General features: G+C 45.0%; 2 protein-coding genes and 1 pseudogene across 3 annotated transcripts; 2 read left to right on the top strand and 1 right to left on the bottom strand.

The window, feature by feature from the left end:
- Positions 1-917: 917 nt before the first annotated feature.
- Positions 918-4,635, bottom strand: LOC106676654 (E3 ubiquitin-protein ligase TRIM21-like; annotated as a pseudogene). The gene is made up of 2 exons (XR_013097033.1): positions 4,494-4,635; positions 918-2,847 (listed from the first exon to the last, which is right to left on the bottom strand). The product of XR_013097033.1 is annotated as an E3 ubiquitin-protein ligase TRIM21-like (transcript).
- Positions 4,636-4,654: 19 nt separating this feature from the next.
- LOC101484054 (E3 SUMO-protein ligase ZBED1) lies at positions 4,655-7,735 on the top strand. Its single transcript, XM_004575742.5, has 2 exons — positions 4,655-6,260; positions 6,818-7,735. The coding sequence occupies exons 1-2, from the start codon at positions 5,233-5,235 to the stop codon at positions 7,491-7,493; spliced, it is 1,704 nt and encodes a 567-aa protein (XP_004575799.2). The 5' UTR covers positions 4,655-5,232; the 3' UTR covers positions 7,494-7,735.
- A 5,394-nt stretch (positions 7,736-13,129) lies between these two features.
- Positions 13,130-17,603, top strand: LOC101486413 (uncharacterized). The gene is made up of 6 exons (XM_024800867.2): positions 13,130-13,224; positions 13,841-13,882; positions 13,957-14,208; positions 15,322-15,561; positions 15,869-16,105; positions 16,884-17,603. The coding sequence occupies exons 1-6, from the start codon at positions 13,194-13,196 to the stop codon at positions 16,997-16,999; spliced, it is 918 nt and encodes a 305-aa protein (XP_024656635.2). The 5' UTR covers positions 13,130-13,193; the 3' UTR covers positions 17,000-17,603.
- The last annotated feature ends 2,715 nt before the right edge of the window (positions 17,604-20,318 follow it).

Here is a 20,318-nt window from a genome sequence, read left to right as displayed (position 1 = left end):
CTGTGTACGAGCGCTGCTTCAGCCTCTGCAGTCGTGATGTGTTTATAGGACATCAGACAATCCTGCGTCCATGGACAGAAGTCAAACAGTCTTTAGTCTGGGTCACAGGTCCTCTGATGTTCACACAGTCTGAGGAAACTTTGTGTTAACATGTTTCTGTTCTTATAAAAACAGCTGATGGTTTTACAGAAACATGATGCAAACATGAGAATGAACAAATGATTTTTATTAACAGACACTGTTTATTTTTCACTTTGCATGACGTCATCAACACTGTGACACCAGGGGGCGCTCATCACCAGCTGAAGAAGTGTGCAGTGATAATGGGGGGAGTATTGTGTGTACTAGAGCTGTACTGTGGGTACTGCAGTAATGACACCTGGAGAAACTTTCTGTTTTTCCACATAATCTATGATTATTGTTCCCACGGCGACACACACAGCATCATGACCTGAACAACATGATCCCTGATCTGATGTTATAATCCTGTATTTTACACGTGTGTCAGTTTTGGCCGGCGGTCATGTGTCCCTTCCAATAATACGACGCGAGACTGGAATAAAATCCATGGACTGGAAAACTTTATGAAAGAAGACACATGTTAACACAGCACAACACCAACTAACAGCAAAACGCCTTCACTTTTACTCTAAAAACTAAACTAATAAAAATACAGACGAGGTAATGGACCCCTCCTCTGCAGCAACCTTGGTGGGAGCCATGGCAGACATGCTTCCACGTCTCAGGAGGAGGAGGGCACCAAACTCTGAGGTCAAAGGGGAGCTGAGGTATGAATAAGTTATTGGCCATGTTTGCAGAGCCCTTTTAAAAATATGCTAGCCAAAATAAGCAGTTTGTATCCAACATAACTCAGCTGGACTCTGATGCTCCGTATAACAGCCACACATGAGTCTGGATTCACTCAAAGCATTGAACAAACTTTATTGGAAATGAAGCTTTTGGACATTTGTTCTCTGATATTTGCTCTTCAGCTCGAGTCTCCATCAGTGGGAACATTTCCTGATTCAACTTTTCTTCTGTTCAAATCAAACTCCATGAGAATCAAAGTGTGAATCAGAGTCCTGATGATCAGATTCTATAGAAACATGGAGACTGTAGAGGATTTACACTCAATATGTTCATTTGTTCCCTTCAAGAAAAATCAATCATTCATCCAATTAAATCAGTCGTTGATCAGTTTGATTGACAGGACAGATGATCAGAGGTGCAGAGTTTTTACCTCCATCATTGGTACAGGGACAGAAGTATGGGTGGAGTCTGTGAGTGAAGGAGCAGCCAGTAAAGGAGTAGATCAGAGCTGCAGCACCTACATCATAAAAGGAGACCAGACCCTCCTCATAATCCACAAACACCCCCACCTTCTCAGGACCAGGAAGAAGAAAGAGACGGACTGGAGGGTCAGCAGCAAGCTTTGTACTCATTTCCATTTCTCAGCCACACAGTCCAGAAACCATCCTGAGGACTCAGTGTGATTCCTCCCTTCCTGTTGATCGACTCTGTGGCCACTCCTAAATCCCACTCAGTCTTTCCTTTAACCTGAACCTCAAAGTAAAATCTGCCTGAAGAGAAACTCTGCTCTCCTAAAACCATAACACACAGAGAAAATCTCTCTGGGTTGTCTGGAAGATTCTTCCTCACATCACTATGATAAACTTGTTTTCCATCATCAGACAGGATGAGTTTAGGATGAGCTGTATCAGGATCCAGAGTCACATCCACCTCATGCTGCTGCACCCTCTGCAGCTCAGCCTCTAACAGCTTCTTCTTCATGGGTTTCCAGACTGTCTCCTCCAGCTGAGCCACAGCTCTCCCCACAGTCCGCTCATATGATGGTGGATGAACTCTGACCTCTGTCCAGTCCTTGCTGGGTGGAGCAGCTTTCAGGGAGGAGAAGCTTTGGAGGAGGTGGAGGTGGTCTTCAGAGCGTGAGAGCTGCTCCACCTCAGAGCTTCTCTCCATCAGCTCAGAGATTTCCTGTTCCAGATCTTTGATGAGACCTTCAGCCTGTTTCTCTGTAGCTTCCTGTTTGTCTTCGATCTCCTTCATGAGCTCCTTCAGGCGTCTCTCAACAGACTCCTTCAGAGCCGTGAGGACCTGAACACCTTCTGCTTTCTGTCTGTCTGCAGCATCTTTACTCATCTTCACCGACTCTGTGATCTCCTGAATCTTCAGTCGTCTCTTCTGGATCATCTGCTGAATCTCAGCCTCTGTCTTCTCCAGCTCTGCCTTCTTTCCTTCATATTCTTCTCTCAGAGGAACAAACTCGTGGTTCTTGTGGTCTAAAACAGGGCAGAGCATGCAGACACATGTCTGGTCGGTCTTACAGAACAGCTGCAGAAGGTTATCATGCTTCGTGCACATCCTGCCTTCCAGGTTCTCCACAGCATCAACCAGCTGATGTCTTTTCAGGCCTTTCAGTGTCAGATGAGGCTCCAGGTGAGTCTGACAGTAGGAGGTCTGACACACCAGGCAGGACTTCAGGGCCTTCAGTCTGGTTCCAGTGCAGACGTCACAGGGAACTTCTCCTGGTTTGGCAGCTTGTTGCTCTGAGCTGCTGCTGCTGGCTTTCTGCTGAGCTTCACGTCTGAACTGAGCAACCATCTCAGAGATGAAGGTGTTGACCCTCAGCTGAGGTCGAGTGTAGAAAGTCTCTTTACACATGGGACACTGACAGCTCTGACTCATGTCCCAGTGCTGACTGATGCAGGTTTTGCAGAAGTTGTGTCCACATGGAGTAGAGACTGGATCAGTGAACACATCCAGACAGATGGAGCACAGAAACTGATCTTCAGATCGCAGATTGCTGGCAGCAGACATGTCTGCACTCTGAGGGAGAAAGAAGAGAAACATTTGATTCAAAATTCACTTTAAATTTCATTTTACAAAGAGAGAAACAAGCGTCAGTAGTCTGAGGAGCTTGGAGAGAAAAGCGTCTGGACTTCTTTAAGTTTCTTTTCATCACAGAAGCTTCTTCACCTCATCCTCAACACGGACCAAGGAATGAATACTGCACTTTTGGAAGAACTCCCTCCCCTGCAGACGATAAGAGTATCGTCAAAGGGACGGAGGTGGAGAGGGCAAACAGCCACAGATTCCTGGGACTGCAGGTTACATCAGACCTGAGCTGGACTCTCAACACTACAGCAACTGTGAAAAAAGCCCAGCAAAGGCTTTATTTCATTCGGCTGCTCAGGAAAGCTGGCATGAACCACCACCCTCTCACCCAGGCCTGCAGAGGACTGATAGACAGCATCCTCACCGCAGGCATCACTGTCTGGTATGGAAACACTACACAGACAGAGAGGAAGGCTCTGCAGAGTCAGAAAGTCTGCAGAGAGGATTATGGGAACAACACATGCATCCATGGACCTGCACATACAAAGCTGTACATGCAATCTCAGACACAACAGAGCGGACAGCAGCATCACACACAGAACACGATTCTTCAACAGCTTCTTCGACTGTTAGACACTGAGAGGTTGATGGCTCCGTGTCAGAGCACCGGCCTCAACGAAAAAGTTATCAGTCGTTCTTTTCCTCTTTTCTCATTACCCACAGCTACATCCATCCTATCAGGCTGCTCACCTCCTGCACTTTCAAACGTCCACACGGCCAATCACAGAGGTCCTGCCCTCTCTCTGATTGGTTTAGCCAACGATATGGGCATAATGTGTTGTTGACCACACGGGGACTTTTCCTTTTGTTTTTGCTCGAATGGTTGGTCGTACCGGTGTGACCTATTTGTTTAGGCTACATCCACACTAATGCGTTTTTGTTTGAAAAAGCAGTTTTCTCTCTGCTTTGGCCTCCACACTGAGACGACGTTTTCTCCAAGGAAAACATTTTGAAAACGAAACATTTGGAGACGGTGCGTTTGTGTCACAGTGTGAACAGTGAAAACAGAGACTTTCTAAAACGATGACGCATGTTAGTCATGTGATGCAGGCATGTGACCAATTAAACAAAGGTATTATACAGCAGCAGTTTTGACAGTCCTATTAAAGATGAATATCAGTCTGCACATGCTCCACAGAGCTTTTCTTCAAATTCTTTAATTCTCTCTCGCTTTTGCAACTTTGTACTTTTGTGTTACTCGCAGCAACAACTCCACCTCACTGTTAGTCCATTTTAAAACTCGGTGCTTTTCCTCCACCTCTGCTGCGACGTTTCAAACAGCTGGAAAGTGAATAAGCAGCAGACAGAAATGAGACCAGTCGAATCGTCTTGCGTTTCACGCATGCGCAGGACTGGAACGTAAGCGTTTTCGGCAGTCTTAATGTGGACGCACAACTCTGTGAAAACGACTGAAAACACTAGTGTGGACGCGGAGCGCTGTTTTCAAATCTATCCGGGCGAGTGTGGACGTAGCCTAAGTGGCACCATGGAGGAATGAGGTGGCGCTCTAGAGCCCTGATGAAGTGAACAGAGTGAAGATTTGTGTAGAAGCAGGAAGTGTGATCAGCTGCACTCACCACTGTTGCTGAGAGGAACCTGATGGACTCCAGTGAATCTTCTTTTAGAGACAAACAGGACTCGACTGCAGCTCTGCTGCTGCTCTCTCACACTTTCACTTCTGCAAAATGACGTTGAGCTTCTTGTTTTTCAGCTGTTGCTCCGCCTCTTCCTGCCTCTCCCTTTACTCAGTGACTGTGTGCAGTGGGTGGAGGAGTGAGGAGTGGTGTGTGGGTTCACACAGTAATGACGGCCTCAGGTGATCAGGAGAAACTCACCTGGATTTCCTTTTTCCACAGCAGACTGAGAGCTTCAGGTGGACCCTGAAGGAGGTCTCAGACACAGGTGGTAAAAGTACACACAGTGTGTACTGAAGTAGAAGTACTACTGTTAAAAATACTCCAAGTACTAATTCAACTTCTTTACTCAAGTAAAAGTAAAAAGTACTGGCTGTGAAATGAGAGTAAAAAGAGCTGATTGAAGAACATTTCTAACACGTGTTTATACAAAGCTAACTGAACCATGTGCTGCATCAACGTGATAATAAAATAATATTATTCACTTTGTTTCTAATAAATATTCCCAGCTTGAATCAGACAAGTTGAACATGAGCAGAGAAAAAGAAGCAAATCCAAATATTCCTGTGTTCAGCAGCTCTGCATTAGGGGGCAGCACTGTGCTATGCTGGCCTTTGGCCTGCCGGAAATGATTAGAAGAAGAAGAAGCGTTGCCATGCTACTGTAGCTAACAGGCGCGAGCATGGAGAAGGACGGACCTTTGGGCGGAAAGTTTTACTTTAAGAAGTTGCCTAACGGCGTGTTGGACAAAACGAGAGTAACGTGCACGATTTGCGAAGCTGAATTCAGGTACCACAGAAGCAATTCGTCTCTGGGGTATCACCTGAGAGCGAAGCACCCGGCTGAATCGCAGGACTATCGTGGGCTAAAAACAGAAGAAGTGAGTGAAAAGTTAACCAGCGCCTTGGTTGTTTGGATAGCTAAAAGCTGCCGACCAGCGAGCATGGTAGAAGATGACGGACTGAAAGAAGTCCTTCGCGCTGCATCGGGAGACATGTGCTACAATCCGCCCTCCACAGAAACCATTGTGTCGAGACTGCGCGCTGTGTATGAGGACCAGAGGGCTCAGCGGCACACCACGCTCCTGGGAGCAATGAACGTCGCCCTCACCGGAGACCACTGGACGTCGGTGGACAGCGATAACTACTGCGCCGTCACAGCGCACTTTATTGATAACGACTGGGCTCTACAGTCGTTTGCACTAGCGGTGAGTAAAACTGAAGAGAGACACTATGCTGACCATTTTCTGAGTGTTGCAAACGAGTGGAAAATCGGGGACAAGCTAACCACGCTCGGCACCGACAGTGCGTGGCTGTATGGCAACATGGTCGATGTGGCCAGCCTGCTTCCATTTGAACACATGCCCTGCACGGCCCACATTCTGCACAGTGCCATCACAGTTGCTCTGAACGACAGCGGCTTTGAAAGAGTTCTGGCCAAATGTCGCGAGATTGTTGGACATTTTGAGGATAGTCCGGCGAACGCTCAGGAATTAAATGCACAGCAAGCTGCACATGGACATGACACGGAAGCACTGGTTCAGGATGCTCAGACTAGATGGAACTCCACCCTGGAGATGATCAAGCAGATCCAGAGAAACAAATCCGTGCTCACCTCCATCCTGGCTCAGCAAAACAGCACGGTGACCATGCTGACTGAGCAGGAGCTCGACAGACTGCAGAAGCTGGAGGAGCTGCTCGAACCTTGCAGGTAAATCATCCTGTTTCTCGTTTGTGCGCGTCTACGTTCCAGCTCCGTCTTCAAGCACACTCCTGTGTGTTTTCACGTGTTTGTCTCTGTGCGGTTGTGTCTTAGCATAGTTAGTGTTTGGGCTGAGATCAGGTGGTGCAGTGGTTAGAGCTGTTTCCTCACTGAATGAAGGTTCGGGATTCAAACTTCCTGGTTGGGATTCTGTGCAGTTTGTATTTTCTCCCACAATTCAAATGTATGCTTGTGATCTTAATGAAATGTTGATTGACACAGTTAATGTGATGTTGATAGGTGATTATAGATGGGGTTTTAAAGGGGAATGGTTTTCTGTCTCCGTGTTAGCCTACAACACACAGGAAAGCTTTGCAGGGTGAACCTCTCTCCCCTCCCACCCCAGCTCTTGCTTCTGTTTTCCAACCCACAGCACACAGTGCTAACAGTGAGTGAGATAACTGCAATACTTTTCAATTAGAGGATCACTTACTGACATATTGTGGTATTTGTGTTCGTCTCTGTGCGATTAGTAGAAAAATACACACTTGTTCTTTCTGTTGCAGATATGTGACCGAACTGCTGGGGGGAGAGCGCTATGTCTCCTGTTCCATGGTGCTGCCAGCCTTGCGTCATTTGTTCTGGGTCATGGAGCCCTTGGATGATGACCCAGTCTACGTTGTGACGTTTAAGATGGTTTTTACCACAGACCTAGCTCAGCGGAGGGCCAGCAGCAATCTCACATGGCTGAAGATCGCTACTGCCCTTGATCCCAGGTTTAAAGACCTCAAGTGTCTTCCCAAAGATGAAAGACGAGAGGTGTGGACTCTGGTACATGACCTTCTGATGGCAGAGACACAAGCACAACAACCATCTGTCCAGATAAAAGAGGAACCGTCACCAAAGAAGAGCAAGATGTCCATCTTCCTCCTGGGTTCTTCAGATTCAGATACAGAGGAGGAGGAAGACTCCATCGGCCGCTGTCTGGATCGGTACAAAGCAGAGCCCAAAGCGGGCGCAGGGGAGTGTCCTCTACAGTGGTGGTCAAAGAGAGAAGGGGCTCATGCCAGGCTGGCATCTATTGCACGCAAGTACCTGTCAACCCCTGCAACCACAGTGCCCTGTGAGAGCTTATTCTCACTCTCAGGTGACGTCACTGAAAACAAGCGTGCGTCTTTGTCCTCAGAAGAGGTGAACAGGATAGTCTGCCTCAGTAACTGGCTGAGCGCACAGAAGGACTGAGCTGGGTCGCTTCTTTGGAGGGAGAAACGTTCAACACTCGCAGGTTTTAAATATTGACTTTCGTCCCTTTTTGACGTTCAGCTGGCATTAAGATGTTACACATTTTGTCTTCTACATTTCTGTGATAGTTGGATCATTGTTAGGCCTGGTTTCAGTATTATTTCCTATCAGCAGATGCTAGAAAGATGTCTTTAATCTGAGTCGTGCTGATCCTGAACACTATTAAACTTCTCTGAATTTAAGCATTCTTTGTGTTTATTCTGTATTAACTTCATTAACTCAGCATTAAAGGGTTGAGCCTTTCATCCTTGTTCAGAAGCAGGATGGAGGATTTTTAATCATTTATATTACAGCCAGGAAATTTGTTGCATGAATTTTGGTGTGCTGACAGACAGCCTAGTCAGAAAAGGTCAGGTCATCATCTTACAGGGCGAGACACCAAATAGGTCAGTTATTACTGTTATCGTCAGAATAACTAGCATAGGAGATGGCTAATGTGACGGGTTTAGAAAGTATTGTTTGTTACAAAGGTTGAACCCCTCTGAGAAAATGATCTCCAAATCCTAACTTGGGAGAACGTTACATAAATCTGAGCGGTCTATCCTGTCCGAGGCCTGGCGAGCCTACATTCAGAACCCTTCTTATGTTGTGAAACCCTCGATGCTTTCGTACAACGCTAACTAAATGTGCGATCCAAGGGTCTAATAGAAGTATTTTAGTGTCCACCCCCATCAGAGTCATTGGTCTGAGTGATGAGCGCTCTGCAGGAGGTTTACCAGGTAAACAAGTACTCATTGCCGTCTCAGTGGGTGGAGAGCCTCACTTTGATATGCTTCTTCATGCATGTTAAAAAGTGAAATTATTCATTTTTCTTGGACAGTTTTGTAAAATTCAATCAGAAGGCCTCCGGCCCGGGTGCTCTTACCACTGTTAATGCTTGGAGAGCCTGGGGTACCTTAGTGTCTATGACTGAATGTGATCTAAGGTTCCTGTTCTGAAGCATGTTCCGATTTATAAACATTTTCATAAAATTCTCTAAAACTGTCATAAATTTCACATGGGTATACTGTTACATGCGCTGAAGAGGTCTTTGTGCTATTAAAGACTGCTTTCCTTAACTCCATGCCGAGGGCCTTCCCACTTTCTCCCACTGATCATAATAAGATCGCCACAGACTTTTTGTTGCTGTATCAGAAGATAATTGATTATATTCACTTCTCAAACGTAACAGTTTGATTCATCGCTAATATTTAAGTCTAATTCCAAAGATTTAATTAGTTTATTCCATTTTTTTGCTGTTTGCACTCATAAAGCCGAGGACTTCACCTCTAATATATGATTTGAATCCTTCCATCTCACTGAGGCGCAGGTTTGATCTTTAACTCAGTCATTTTCTGTTTTCTCCTCTATGAATTTAACCAGTTTTAGATTTTCTAGCCATCTTGTTTGAAACTGCCAGTTTGGGTTGTTATGGATAAACGTTGTTATCATACTGACCTGAATGACAACATCATTCGGTTTTATCGGGGTTTTGTTGATACATAATATAAACTGAGTGATTAATTGTCCGGTTTTGGCTTCATATCTGAACCTGCTGATCTAGACTCAGGTTTAAAGCACAGTTAGAGTCCATGTATATGAAGCCCTTGCAAAGTGGATAGCTGATTTTAAAAAATGTAGGTTTATTTGAATTTGGGCTGTACAAACTCACTAAGTTCACAAATACGTTTTGAATAGAGTAAAAACAATAAATGGAGAAAGGAAACCACGTTACCAAGCAGCCGTATCTTCCCATAGTGGAGGATCGTGATCGAAGCTATAAAGTGATTAATTTTCAAATGTAACCTGAATTGTTTTGAATAAACAGACTGGGGGTCGTGGTCGAGCTCCGACGGCCCGACTTCACCCCTCCAGTGGACACAGCCACACAGAACCAGCTCGTATTAAATCAACCACCAACACTAACCTGATCTAGTTTACTCACATCCAGCTGATTCTCAGATCACAGCTGGCGACTCACAACAGCTGCCCTGCTGTAACCACAGTTTCACTCCTGGTCTCCTGCTCCCTCTAGTGATCACTCAGTGGTGCTGAATGACGCCAGAACACTGACGATTTCCACAGCCAGGCATAAAACCACAATGACCTGGTGCATGCACGTCACCATGATCCACTAGAGGGCTGCAGAAAGCCCTGTGATGATCATTGTATAAATAAATACACATTTAAATACTTCGTTCATCACTTATGTATATCACAGTTGTTCCTCAGTGCTGCTGTGCTGTTTCCGTGTGTTCTGATGATCCATGGAGCGTCCTGAATGCTTCCATCAAACACAAATATCCTGGAAGCTTCATATGGGTCAAAGGTCAAAGCTGCCAACTGTCAGGAAACATCAGAGCTTTAGAGAAGATCGGCTTTTTAAACAAACAGCAGAGAAGAACATTTTGATCGTGCATGTTTCTACGTGTGTGCTGAACTGTAATGCTGCATTACAACTCACCTTAATCTACCTGTTTATTATTTATTGATCAGGTACTGTAGAGATTTAAAATGATTACATAAACATGTGAACAGGAAGTGATGTGTGATCAGAGAGTGAAGGCGGGGCTTCAGATGAAGCTCCTCCTTGTTGGCGCTCCTACATCGTGGGTGCAGCTTCACCTATGGATGCAGACCTACCTTCACCTGTCCCCTTGACAGATATTATTGATAGAGCTATTGTTTCTTTGACCTTGCTCTGGTTCACGCCCACATTCCTGCACAATCATGAATCTGTAACTTTTCTATTTTGATCATCCTGAGTGCGGTTAACCACTACAGTGATCTACAATCAATTACAGTCTCTGCACTATTTGCTGGCACTGGATTTGTAAACCAAACTTTTGTAGTCTTCACAGTAAGCATCATGGTTTCTTTGGACCTTGACATGGTGTGGATGCTTACAGGAACATCTTCTGTGAATAAGACTGAGACCTTAAACTGTTCTTGAGTCTGTGGGTCTTTGTGCTGATGCACCTGTGGGCAGCAGGTTGAACAGGTCAGAACCAGGGTGCAGCTGTTCTTGATGATGTTTGTTGCTCTGCTGAGGCAGCGGGAGGAATAAATGTCCATCAGGGAGGGGAGAGGGCAGCCCATGGTCTTCTGTGCTGGCTTGACTTCTGTTTGAAGCCTCGCTCTATCAAGTATCTGATGGATCCGAGCACAGACACTGTTGGCTTGTCTCCTCCCTGTTTAGGATTTGTGTGACTGCAGTAAAAGTGCCTCCATCCGTCACTGATCCAGCTGAATATGAAGCATCACGTCAGAGAAGAAAACGGCCCCGTGATCAGACTGAGCAGTCGAGGCATCGAGGCTGCAGGATCGCATCAGAACAGGGCCTGTGGGTGTGGTCTGGACATCAGACCGTCCTACCCGGGTAATCCCACAGTTTGACCCCAGAGCGGCAGGATGGAGGAGACCATCAAGGTGTTTCAAAATAAAACCATTCAATGTGACCTGCATGAAAACTGTAAACTGCCATATGGACGCACCTCCCAGCAGCAGCAGCAGGACTTTAAGGGGATGAAGAATTTTGGAGTGATGATCTGCAGCTTTCAAAAACAGAACACGCACACTTCTAATAACCCATCGCTGTGAGGTCTAAGTCTTTATGTGCAACATGAAAACTGTCCAAAACTTTAAGTCAACACTTCCTGTGTCCACTGAGTGTCTCTGTGATTGTTAACAAACTGAAACTGCAAAAACACAAAACTAAAAGAGCTGAACTGGCTGTGAGCGACTTATGACGCCACACTGAGTCAGGCCTCGTGTTTCTATAAGGGACGTATCATCTGTAGTACCACTGAATGACCACTAGGTGGGAGAAAGAGACAGAAATGAAGCCTGTTCAGTCTGAGAATCAGCTGCTGCTGTAGATGATGCTGAGGGTTGGCATTTGATGGAAGACTGACACATCGACAGTTATTTGTACAGGCCGATGGTGAAGTGAACGTGAGCTTCATCAGCTCTCGTACTCTGAGCTGTGTCCACTCCACTTAAAGTTGTAGGATCCCATTAAAGTGGAAACAACACTCTTAAATGTAGAAAGGCTCATTTCCATCACTGAGCCCTGCTCTCAAAAACTGATATAACTGTGAAGCTGGATTTAACAAATAAGAGCTTAAAGTTTTAAAAACGTGTAGCGCCATCTTGTGTCAGTACGGAGCATGACATAATGTGGTTGGTTGAATAGCTTACATAGTTTATGTTAGCTAACTAGCGACAGGCTCAATAACAGAGGAAAATAAGCAGAGGTGGCAAAGTACACACAAGCTGTACTTAAGCAGAAGTACAGATACTACTGTTCAACTGGACCTCGTGTCATATTAATATAATAACATCAGTAGATGGAATTACAAACTTCGTTTCAGTCTAAATTATATTTCCAATAAAGATTCTCAGCTTTACTCAGGTAAGTTAAACATGAGCAGAGAAGGAAAATGTAAAAATATATCTGTCCTGTTTCTTACATTGAGGAGGCTGACTTTGCCTCGAAACAGGAAGTGGGCAGAAAAGAGGTTGAAGTGGTGGAGGAAGCTTTAAACCAATCACAGTGCAGCAAACTAACCTGCAGACGACTTTAAACAACACAGTCAGTCTGCCTCAGTTTGTTTAGCAGCAGGTTTCACAGTGTGAACAAACATAACATTTGATTTAAACACGAGGACTTACATCAAAGCTTTAAATGAGCATCCTCCCCTTTAAATCCAAGCTTTCTTCTTCCTCTCCTGACCTTCTTTCTTTCTTTCTTTCTTTCTTTCCTTCTTTCTTTCTTCCTAGCATCGATTTTCTGAGCGTGTAATAAAACATCTTCTCTGGCTTCATCTTTTATTTTATAATAAATAATAATGCCCCGGCTAACGTGTCCTCCTGAGCCCACAGTGAGTCAGTGTGGGTGAGCTGTGGGCAGGACAAACCCACAGTTATCACCCACAGGGCCCCTGCAGTTTCACACATAAAGGCCTATAGGTTTAGTAAAATGTAGGTGGGATCACGTGGACTAACTGTGGGTTTGTCCTGGCCACAGCTCACCCACACTGACTCACTGTGAGCTTGTTTTACTTCTTATTTCCGACCACCTGCATTAGAACATCACTCCGGCGCATTTCACATATCTCCTGTCCAACACGAGCCACTGAGAGTTAAAAACACTCGTGTCTGGACACGAGACCCACTTTAGAGGTCCAGTAGAAGAGCTGGAGGTCAGATTCAAACCAGTCGCTGCTGGTCAGACGTGGTCTGCAGCTCTGTGTGTGCATCCAAACAGAAGCCTCTGAACTCACAGGCAGGTGATGTGAGCGGGTGAGGAGCTTCTGTGCTGCAGGAACTCATTAGCTCAGAGGTGGCGACGCTGCCGTCATGTGACTGTGGTGCAGTTTGTTTATAGACTAACAATCTCAGCTGTTGTGTTTTCTTCAGACTGACTGAAGGACCTCTGATAGACTCACACAGCTCGCGAAGGATTTCTAAACTGCAGCGTTTGCAGGTCAGTTTTAAGAAGGCCGTACTTGAACGTGATTGGCTGAGAGCTCAGACCTTTGCTCCTGTTTCCCCTCCTTATACTGAGGCTTCCGTCTTTAATGTGGTAACAGGCGGCTGTGAAAGAGCTGAAGTGAAAGTCTGCAGCTCACACTGACCCTCGATGCTCATCCAGACACCATGAAGACTGCACCTGTGGCTCTGCTCCCCGGTGAGTCACACACAGCAATCCTACACCCACTCACCCACTCAGTGAGTCCAGCTACCACAGAGTGAGTCCAGCTCCAGGTAAAGGACGGACACTGGATGAATCCTGAGAGTTTACTCCGTGTTGTCGGGGGAGAAAACAGGAAGTCTGCTCCTTTCTGTTCTGTGTAAATCCAGAAAATAATCCAATCAGAAATGTTTAATGTTCAGCAGGGTCTGTAGTTTAGAGTCAGGGTCTCTGTAAAAGATGTGCTTGTTTTTTAAATGTTTATTCTTAATATAGACACAAACAACAAAGGACACAATAAATATTACAAATGAGGAAAGAAAACCAGCAACTGGGAGTCTAAAGGTTTCAAAAACCTTCCAAAGTTTTTATATTTTGTCCCGTATGAGGAAACTTACACAATGATCTAAAAGCTGAAAACAATTAGGCTGTGATGATTCAGCAGTACTTCAGGTGCTTTATAGTGAGGAATGTGGAACCAAGAAAATATCGGTCTTTTGTCCCGGATGGTCCAGTCTTCTTCCTGATCTGTGGACGTCTGCCACAGTCTGTTAGTGTGCACCTCTGAGGACGTGAGAAAAAGCTCAAGTCTGTGGATTTCCTCCTGTTGCAGGTGTGTGTGTGCTGCTGCTGTCTGCACCGACTGTTTCTGCAGGTGAGGAGATGATGTGAAAACGATCAGTGAGACTCCAACAAGAACACAAATACATTTACACATGTGTCCTCCAGTGTCTCTGTCTGTCAGTCCAAACCTTCAGCAGGTCTTCAGCGGATCCTCTCCAGTGTCTCTGAGCTGTGATGATGGATGGACGGTGAGGAGGACCAGAGGAAACCAGACTGATGAGTGTGGAGCAGCAGCAGACTTCACTAGACTTGATGAGTCCTTGTGTGTTCAGGACTTTAAAACAACCTTCACAGCGATTTACTGGTGTGAAACCAGTTCTGGGCAGAAGAGTGATGACGTCACCATCAGTGTTTCAGGTAAAGTAAGTTGTTTCTTTTCTTCTTTTTTTCCACAGTTGCTCTGAACATTTAAGGGCATTACAGCATCAGGACCACCTGTGACAGGTGAAGTACAACCATATATTTATTTTTATATATATGCAGGTGCAAGTGCATTTAGCACAAAGCACCTTGAATGTGTGAATAACAGCTTGATCCATAGATCAACAATGTGGAGATGAGCCGTAAGAATCCAGTTTATACTTCAAATGACACGTTGTCTGAATTGTACTTTCATATTGTTTTAATATATGTTTCAATTAATGTCTCAGATTTTTGTTCATATTGTTTTGGATTTTTTAGGCTAGAAAACATTGATATACTTAAAATACTTGTAATTAGGAGACACTTAAGTACTTAGAACTCACTGCTACACTAAACTAGATGGTGTTAAATCTGCTGCACTGTGGTACAGAACAGCCATCGACCTGCGGGGCTGAAAGTTCCTGCAGTTCCTGTAATGTCCACTAGAGGCTCCAGCAGGGCGTTAGCCCTCACAGGCTCTCATGTTAAAATATCTAATAAATAAATAAGTGAATCTAATTTTGCCCTTTATAACAATAAAAGGGCAAAATACTGGGAGAGAATGTTTTTGTTACTCACCTGTTTAAACCGTATTAAAGTGTCATCGGTGGGGGCGTGGCCTCTTTCAGTGACGGGGCTTTGACAGGCAGCTGTGGTTACTAGCAAAGTTACCTCTGGACCGTGTTTATGCTTTTGGACCAATAGGATGGCTGCTGGTTAGTTAATTGTAATAACAGAATACCTCAGAAGTTTGTGCTGCACTTCAGTGAAATGCCAGTTTTAATTTGGACGATATGTAGCACTGATTAGCAAACATCAGTATGGTCTATGGAAGCAGCTTGACAGCTACGCTAGCTATCTGTTCTTCTCCATCATAGCAAGAAGAAAATGCCTCTGAGTGATCATTATAAAAGCAGAGGGTCAGACTGCAGTGGCCACACCATCATTTATAGTCTGTGATGATGAACGGTCATGAATTCAGTCCTATGGCGTCATCATTTGACCTCCTGCATGCTGTCTCCAGAAGCTTCCAGTCTACATGTGTGTACTTTTGTCTCTCTTACCCAGAAAAAGGAGTGATCCTGGAGATCCCGGCACTTCCTGTGACAAAAGGAAGTAATCTCACTCTGCATTGCAGGCTCAGCACTGGTGAAACAGTGGCAGCTTACTTCTTCTACAGTGGACGTCTTCTTGGACCTAGAAATAAAGAGCACACCATCTCCAACGTGCAGCAGTCTAATGAGGGTTTCTACTGGTGTGCTACTGATCTGAGTGGATCATCTGCTCATAGCTACCTGAGGGTCAGAGGTCAGAACACTGACATCTTTTGCTGTCATCATAAATTGGGCCTCTTTTGTGTTTTTCTAATGTCCTTGACCTCGATGGAGAGCACGTGGAGCAAAGACAGAGAATTCATCACTCTGAGATTTAACTGTGGTTATAATCACGATCAATAATGATGCAATAACTAGCACGCTCCTCTTCAGCATCTATTACTAATAGATGGAGATGAAAGCCTGTGTTTGTGGTGTAGCCTCGCTGCACCGCTCACATTGAGCCTTTCTATCGAACCCTGAGTGAATGAACTGAGGACGCCTCCTTATCTCTCCTGCAGATCCCCCGACGACCTCCGTCAGATCATCTGTCCATTCTCGTGAAACCATGTCCCCCTTCCCCTCTCTTCCCCCTCCTCCTCCTCCCACCAACTGTTCCTCACCTCGTCCTCCTGCTCCTTCTTCTTGTGTGCCTGTGTTGAGACTCCTCTCCCACCTGCTGGCCTTTTGTATTTACTCCATCACCACCGGCCTGCTGCTGTCCATCTGCTTGGACCGGCTGGCCACCAGGCGCTCAGGTAGATACCTGCACACAGGTGCATCACTGCTGCTGTCCTGCTGGCAGCTCTGACTGTAAAATCACAAACGTCTGCACTGCCTTTTTAATTATTACAGTAACCGGACTGCTAAAGCCAAACCATAGCTTTAATCTGATATTTCACCGCTCTTAACCAGGGTCAGGCTCACATACTAACCTTTATACACCCAAATAACAGCAGACAAGAACCAAAGGTAACAGCTTCTAGTGTCTGAAACTATTTTAAGAAGTTGGAACCTGATTGTGATCGATTCAACTGTGACCTGGTGCAGTAAAAGGTGTACACGCCTGATCTGTAGCTGCACAGACCTCCAGAGCTGCACGGTTTAAAGCAGAGATCTACAACTCCAGTCTTTGAGAGCTACTGTTTTAATGCAGAGAAACGGCTGAATCAAATGGTTGAATTACCTCTTCAGCTTTTCATCGAGTTAGGGAAAGGCCTGGTAACAAGCCATTCATTTGATTCAGGTGTGTCGGAACAAGGATGCATCTAAAAGCTGCAGGACGGTAGCTCTGAGGACTGGAGTTGGAGACCCCAAAGCTGGAAGACATGATGGAGACAAGACTAAAAGACTAAAACCCATTGTCCTGTATCATCGGTAATGAGTCACAGCCCTACAGTTCACCCACAGCTGCCCACTGTGGGCCTGCTGTGGGCCAACTTGGACATACGATGGTGCCCGCGGTGCAGCATGTCTCACTGAGGACTGTATGTATATGTGTGGAGACTAACATTCACCCCGATGCTTTGCCCACAGCAAACAGACTTCCCGTCTCCGTGGAGATGACCCAGTGCATTGAAGAAAACTACGAGGCGGTGGTTGACCTCACGGCTGAGTGCGCGCTCTTCGAGGATTCTGAATACTCTGAATGAGTCTGCTGCTCTGACTCCGCTGACGTTTCATCACACATGAGCAGAGGGAAGCGTCCATCGTGTGGGAAGCTCCAGCTTCTCATTTCTCAGACTGCACATGTGATACTGGTTTCTTCCCGCTCCTCAAAGTCACTTCCTGAAAGATTTGTTACTGAAACATGTCACGGACTGTGGACATGCCTTTGCTCTCCGCTCGCTCTCCTGCTGACTCTTTGAATCCCAGCTTTTGTGTATCGGCTCACAGATGAATGTCTGATGTTGGAGGTTAAACTGCTGTAACAGTGAAGCCCAGAGAGGGTTTCCCACTTTTACTAATAACATAACGTTTCAATCTGTATATGTTTAACTTTACACCTTGTAACAGTTTAATGTTGGAACTATTTTCTCTGTACTGTCTACATCCGCCAGCCATATAACAGCTGGAGGATGTTACAGCTCAGCTGATGGGGAAGCTTCCTGTGGTGTTGTCATGTCATGTTCTCGGGAGTCACACAGCCACAGGGTGGAAACTAAAACTCAAGACTAAAACCAGCTGTGAAGAAAGTATTCTCATCACATGATGTAAAATTAACTAAACTAAAACAACTGAAACAATATTGGAAAAAAATAAAATGATATATTAAAATAATCCTAGACTTTTGTTGAGTTTTTTTTCTACAGAATTATTCAGAGGAGGCTTTAGTTTAGTTGAGCTTTGATGTAATTATGAGTCACGGTTTTGTCTTCATGCATTTTCTAAATTCCTAAATGCGCCCCAGACGAGTACCCTAATATTAGAGTTAGCCTGCTTTTATTAGTGGACACATATCAGCTGAATAACACAATCTGTTATTTAACACTTTTTTAACTTCGTCATGGTTTTTAACTCCTATTATGCGTGAAACTGCCCACAGACCGGAGGGTGAACTGTAACCTAACCGACTCAGAGACAAGCGCAAACAAGTATAACTCTTCAAAGCTCAGTTACGATACAGTTATGATGTTGTTATTCTCTTTGAGCATCATTTTGATCTTCTTACATTCTCACACTTTATCATGTTTCCAGCCCGAGTCTCTTACACTCCTGCAGTTCACTCTGTTCACTGTTACTACGGTGAAAACCCAGCAGAGCTTCAGTCTGACACTAATTTTAAACCATCGCCGCCCACAATGACCCAGAAACTTTAGTTTTCTATGTAATTTTATAAAATGCTCCATTTAAAGGAAACATTTACTGGATTGACAAACATTCAGTTTAACACATTTGAACACATTTTCATTAATTATTTAAACAAATAATTTAAAAAACCTACATTTTAGTTGCATTTTTTTCTAAATGTTTGCTTCATGCTTTTTAGACGCACCTGACTCGGAGAGCTCACAGATAAACCACGTGCAGCACTTTATAATAAAGTTACACCATTAAACATTAGTGAGTATTCGCTTCCTTGCTGAGTCACTCATAAATACAGACATGTTACTGTTAGAGTTGCTGATATCAGCTGTTACTGCTGCTGATAATCATGATCACAGTCATAACAACACATCTGTGTTTATAAAGGTAAACTAAGGAGCAGCAATGGTATATAGAAGATTGATAAGACATGCACTGAGCTGTATTTATACACATTTATAAAACACAGAGTACTACTTATAAACTTTGTAAACAAACTGTGGTTTTTAACACTTGGTTTGTGTTTTTGTGTCTCGTCTGACCAGAATCCTGAACCGAGATCAGTAAATAAAGCTTGTTTCCTCTTATCCACTTCTCTGGGCAGTGTCTCAGTTTCACTATCGGTCATTGTCACATCTTCTTTGCTTCAGCATTAATGGTCATGTCTGATAACCTGCAGTACAAACATGAGCTGCAACTGTGAATGTGCAGAAAGAGGAGAGCGTGTTTTCAGTGTGAGCGGTGAGTGAGGTGTACTCACAGCTCTAAATAAATGTGCACTGAGACCGGGAATAAATGCACAATAAAGAAAAGTTAACCTATGTAAAACAGCTGCGCACGAGTCAGCCCTACATCATTAATTAGCTTAATGAGTCTCCTTTGTGGGTACACAATAAATTCAGGTATAAGGACCAGTTTAAACTACAGCATGGATCTGTATGTAATTACAACCACACACACATCACAGTTATAAAACTACAACAGCCTATCCCACCTTTCCATGACCTTGATGATCTCATCGAGGTCATGGAAAGCTGGTTTGGAGGATTACTGTCATGGCTACTGAACGGACCCACGCGCAGACAGTTCTTTCAAGGAAACAAAAAGGGGATTTATTTACAATAGGGATCACCTTAGTGCAAAATATATGTACAGTGAGTTGGGAGGGGGTCCAGGGCTCCAGGGAGAGAAGGGGGGGGGGGGGGGGGGAATCCACACACACGCTTCCTCTTCCCCTCAGTCACCGCCACCGCTCCTCCGCACACACGCACTCCTCTTCAGCCGCACTCGCTCCAACACTCCACACACTGCCCCACTTGGACAGATCCGGTGATTCGGTCCAGAATCTACAGACAGAAGGTCAAAGGTTAGTTCCACAACATAAAACACGTGTAAGCGATTCTTCTTTGAATATGCCGCGAGCACGAACTCAGGTGGTTCGACGTTCCAGCGGTGAGCTGCTCTGTGCCACTGCCTTAAATAGCAGCTGGGGAAATCAGCCAGATCAGCCGCAGGTGGACACCATCCACAGGGGTGCGTGGGCCAAGAGTGAGAGCCCGTAATGAGCTCCACCCAGGCAGAGAGGAGGAGGAGAGACAAAAAAACTAAAACTAACAACAACAAAACCTGTAGCCAGCGTGGGCCAACCAGAGAGACACGGGGACCGTGACAATTACAAAGGAACAGCTTTCATTGATGATGAATGCTCAAACTACAGTGTTCAGAGATGGACGCCACCTCAACCTGCTCTGATGTTTTTATGGAGCTCATATAAACAAGCTTTCTTCATTACACGTGTTTGAAGCTTAAAGAAGAACATTAAGGGTCAGATTCACTGCAGCACGAAGACTTCTTTACACATGGAGACCTTGGAGGTTTATTACAGAGGCTCAGAGTCAGCGACAGCCGTGAACAGGAGCAAACACATCTCAGGAGTTTGATAGACACTCCTGAGATTTATAGTTAACCTCACATGTGTTAATGTCATGAAAGAGTCACTTAAAAACATCCAGCTGTGAATGTTTCACACCACCTTAGGGGTTCTTAGGGAGCTTCTTCTCTCTGAAGCTTCAGAGCTGCTCTGAGGAGTTTGCAGCTTTGAGCAGAGGAGACAAACCGGAGACAGTCTCAGCTCAGAGACCACGACTCTACCTGCAATGAATCATA

Source organism: Maylandia zebra, linkage group LG3 (assembly GCF_041146795.1).
Source record: "Maylandia zebra isolate NMK-2024a linkage group LG3, Mzebra_GT3a, whole genome shotgun sequence".
Classification (NCBI taxonomy): domain Eukaryota; kingdom Metazoa; phylum Chordata; class Actinopteri; order Cichliformes; family Cichlidae; genus Maylandia; species Maylandia zebra.
Note: the sequence above shows the minus strand (reverse complement) of the source record. Positions and strands in the feature narration are given on the sequence as shown.

What these genes read in the sequence shown, in the direction of transcription:
- LOC101484054 (XM_004575742.5), top strand. Translation starts at nt 5,233, where the DNA reads ATGGAGAAGGACGGACCTTTGGGCGGAAAGTTTTACTTTAAGAAGTTG. An exon ending in GAGCTGCTCGAACCTTGCAG is followed by an intron (nt 6,261 to 6,817) that starts GTAAATCATCCT and finishes TTTCTGTTGCAG; the next exon opens with ATATGTGACCGAACTGCTGG.
- LOC101486413 (XM_024800867.2), top strand. Translation starts at nt 13,194, where the DNA reads ATGAAGACTGCACCTGTGGCTCTGCTCCCCG. An exon ending in TGCACCGACTGTTTCTGCAG is followed by an intron (nt 13,883 to 13,956) that starts GTGAGGAGATGA and finishes TGTGTCCTCCAG; the next exon opens with TGTCTCTGTCTGTCAGTCCA. An exon ending in GCTGGCCACCAGGCGCTCAG is followed by an intron (nt 16,106 to 16,883) that starts GTAGATACCTGC and finishes CTTTGCCCACAG; the next exon opens with CAAACAGACTTCCCGTCTCC.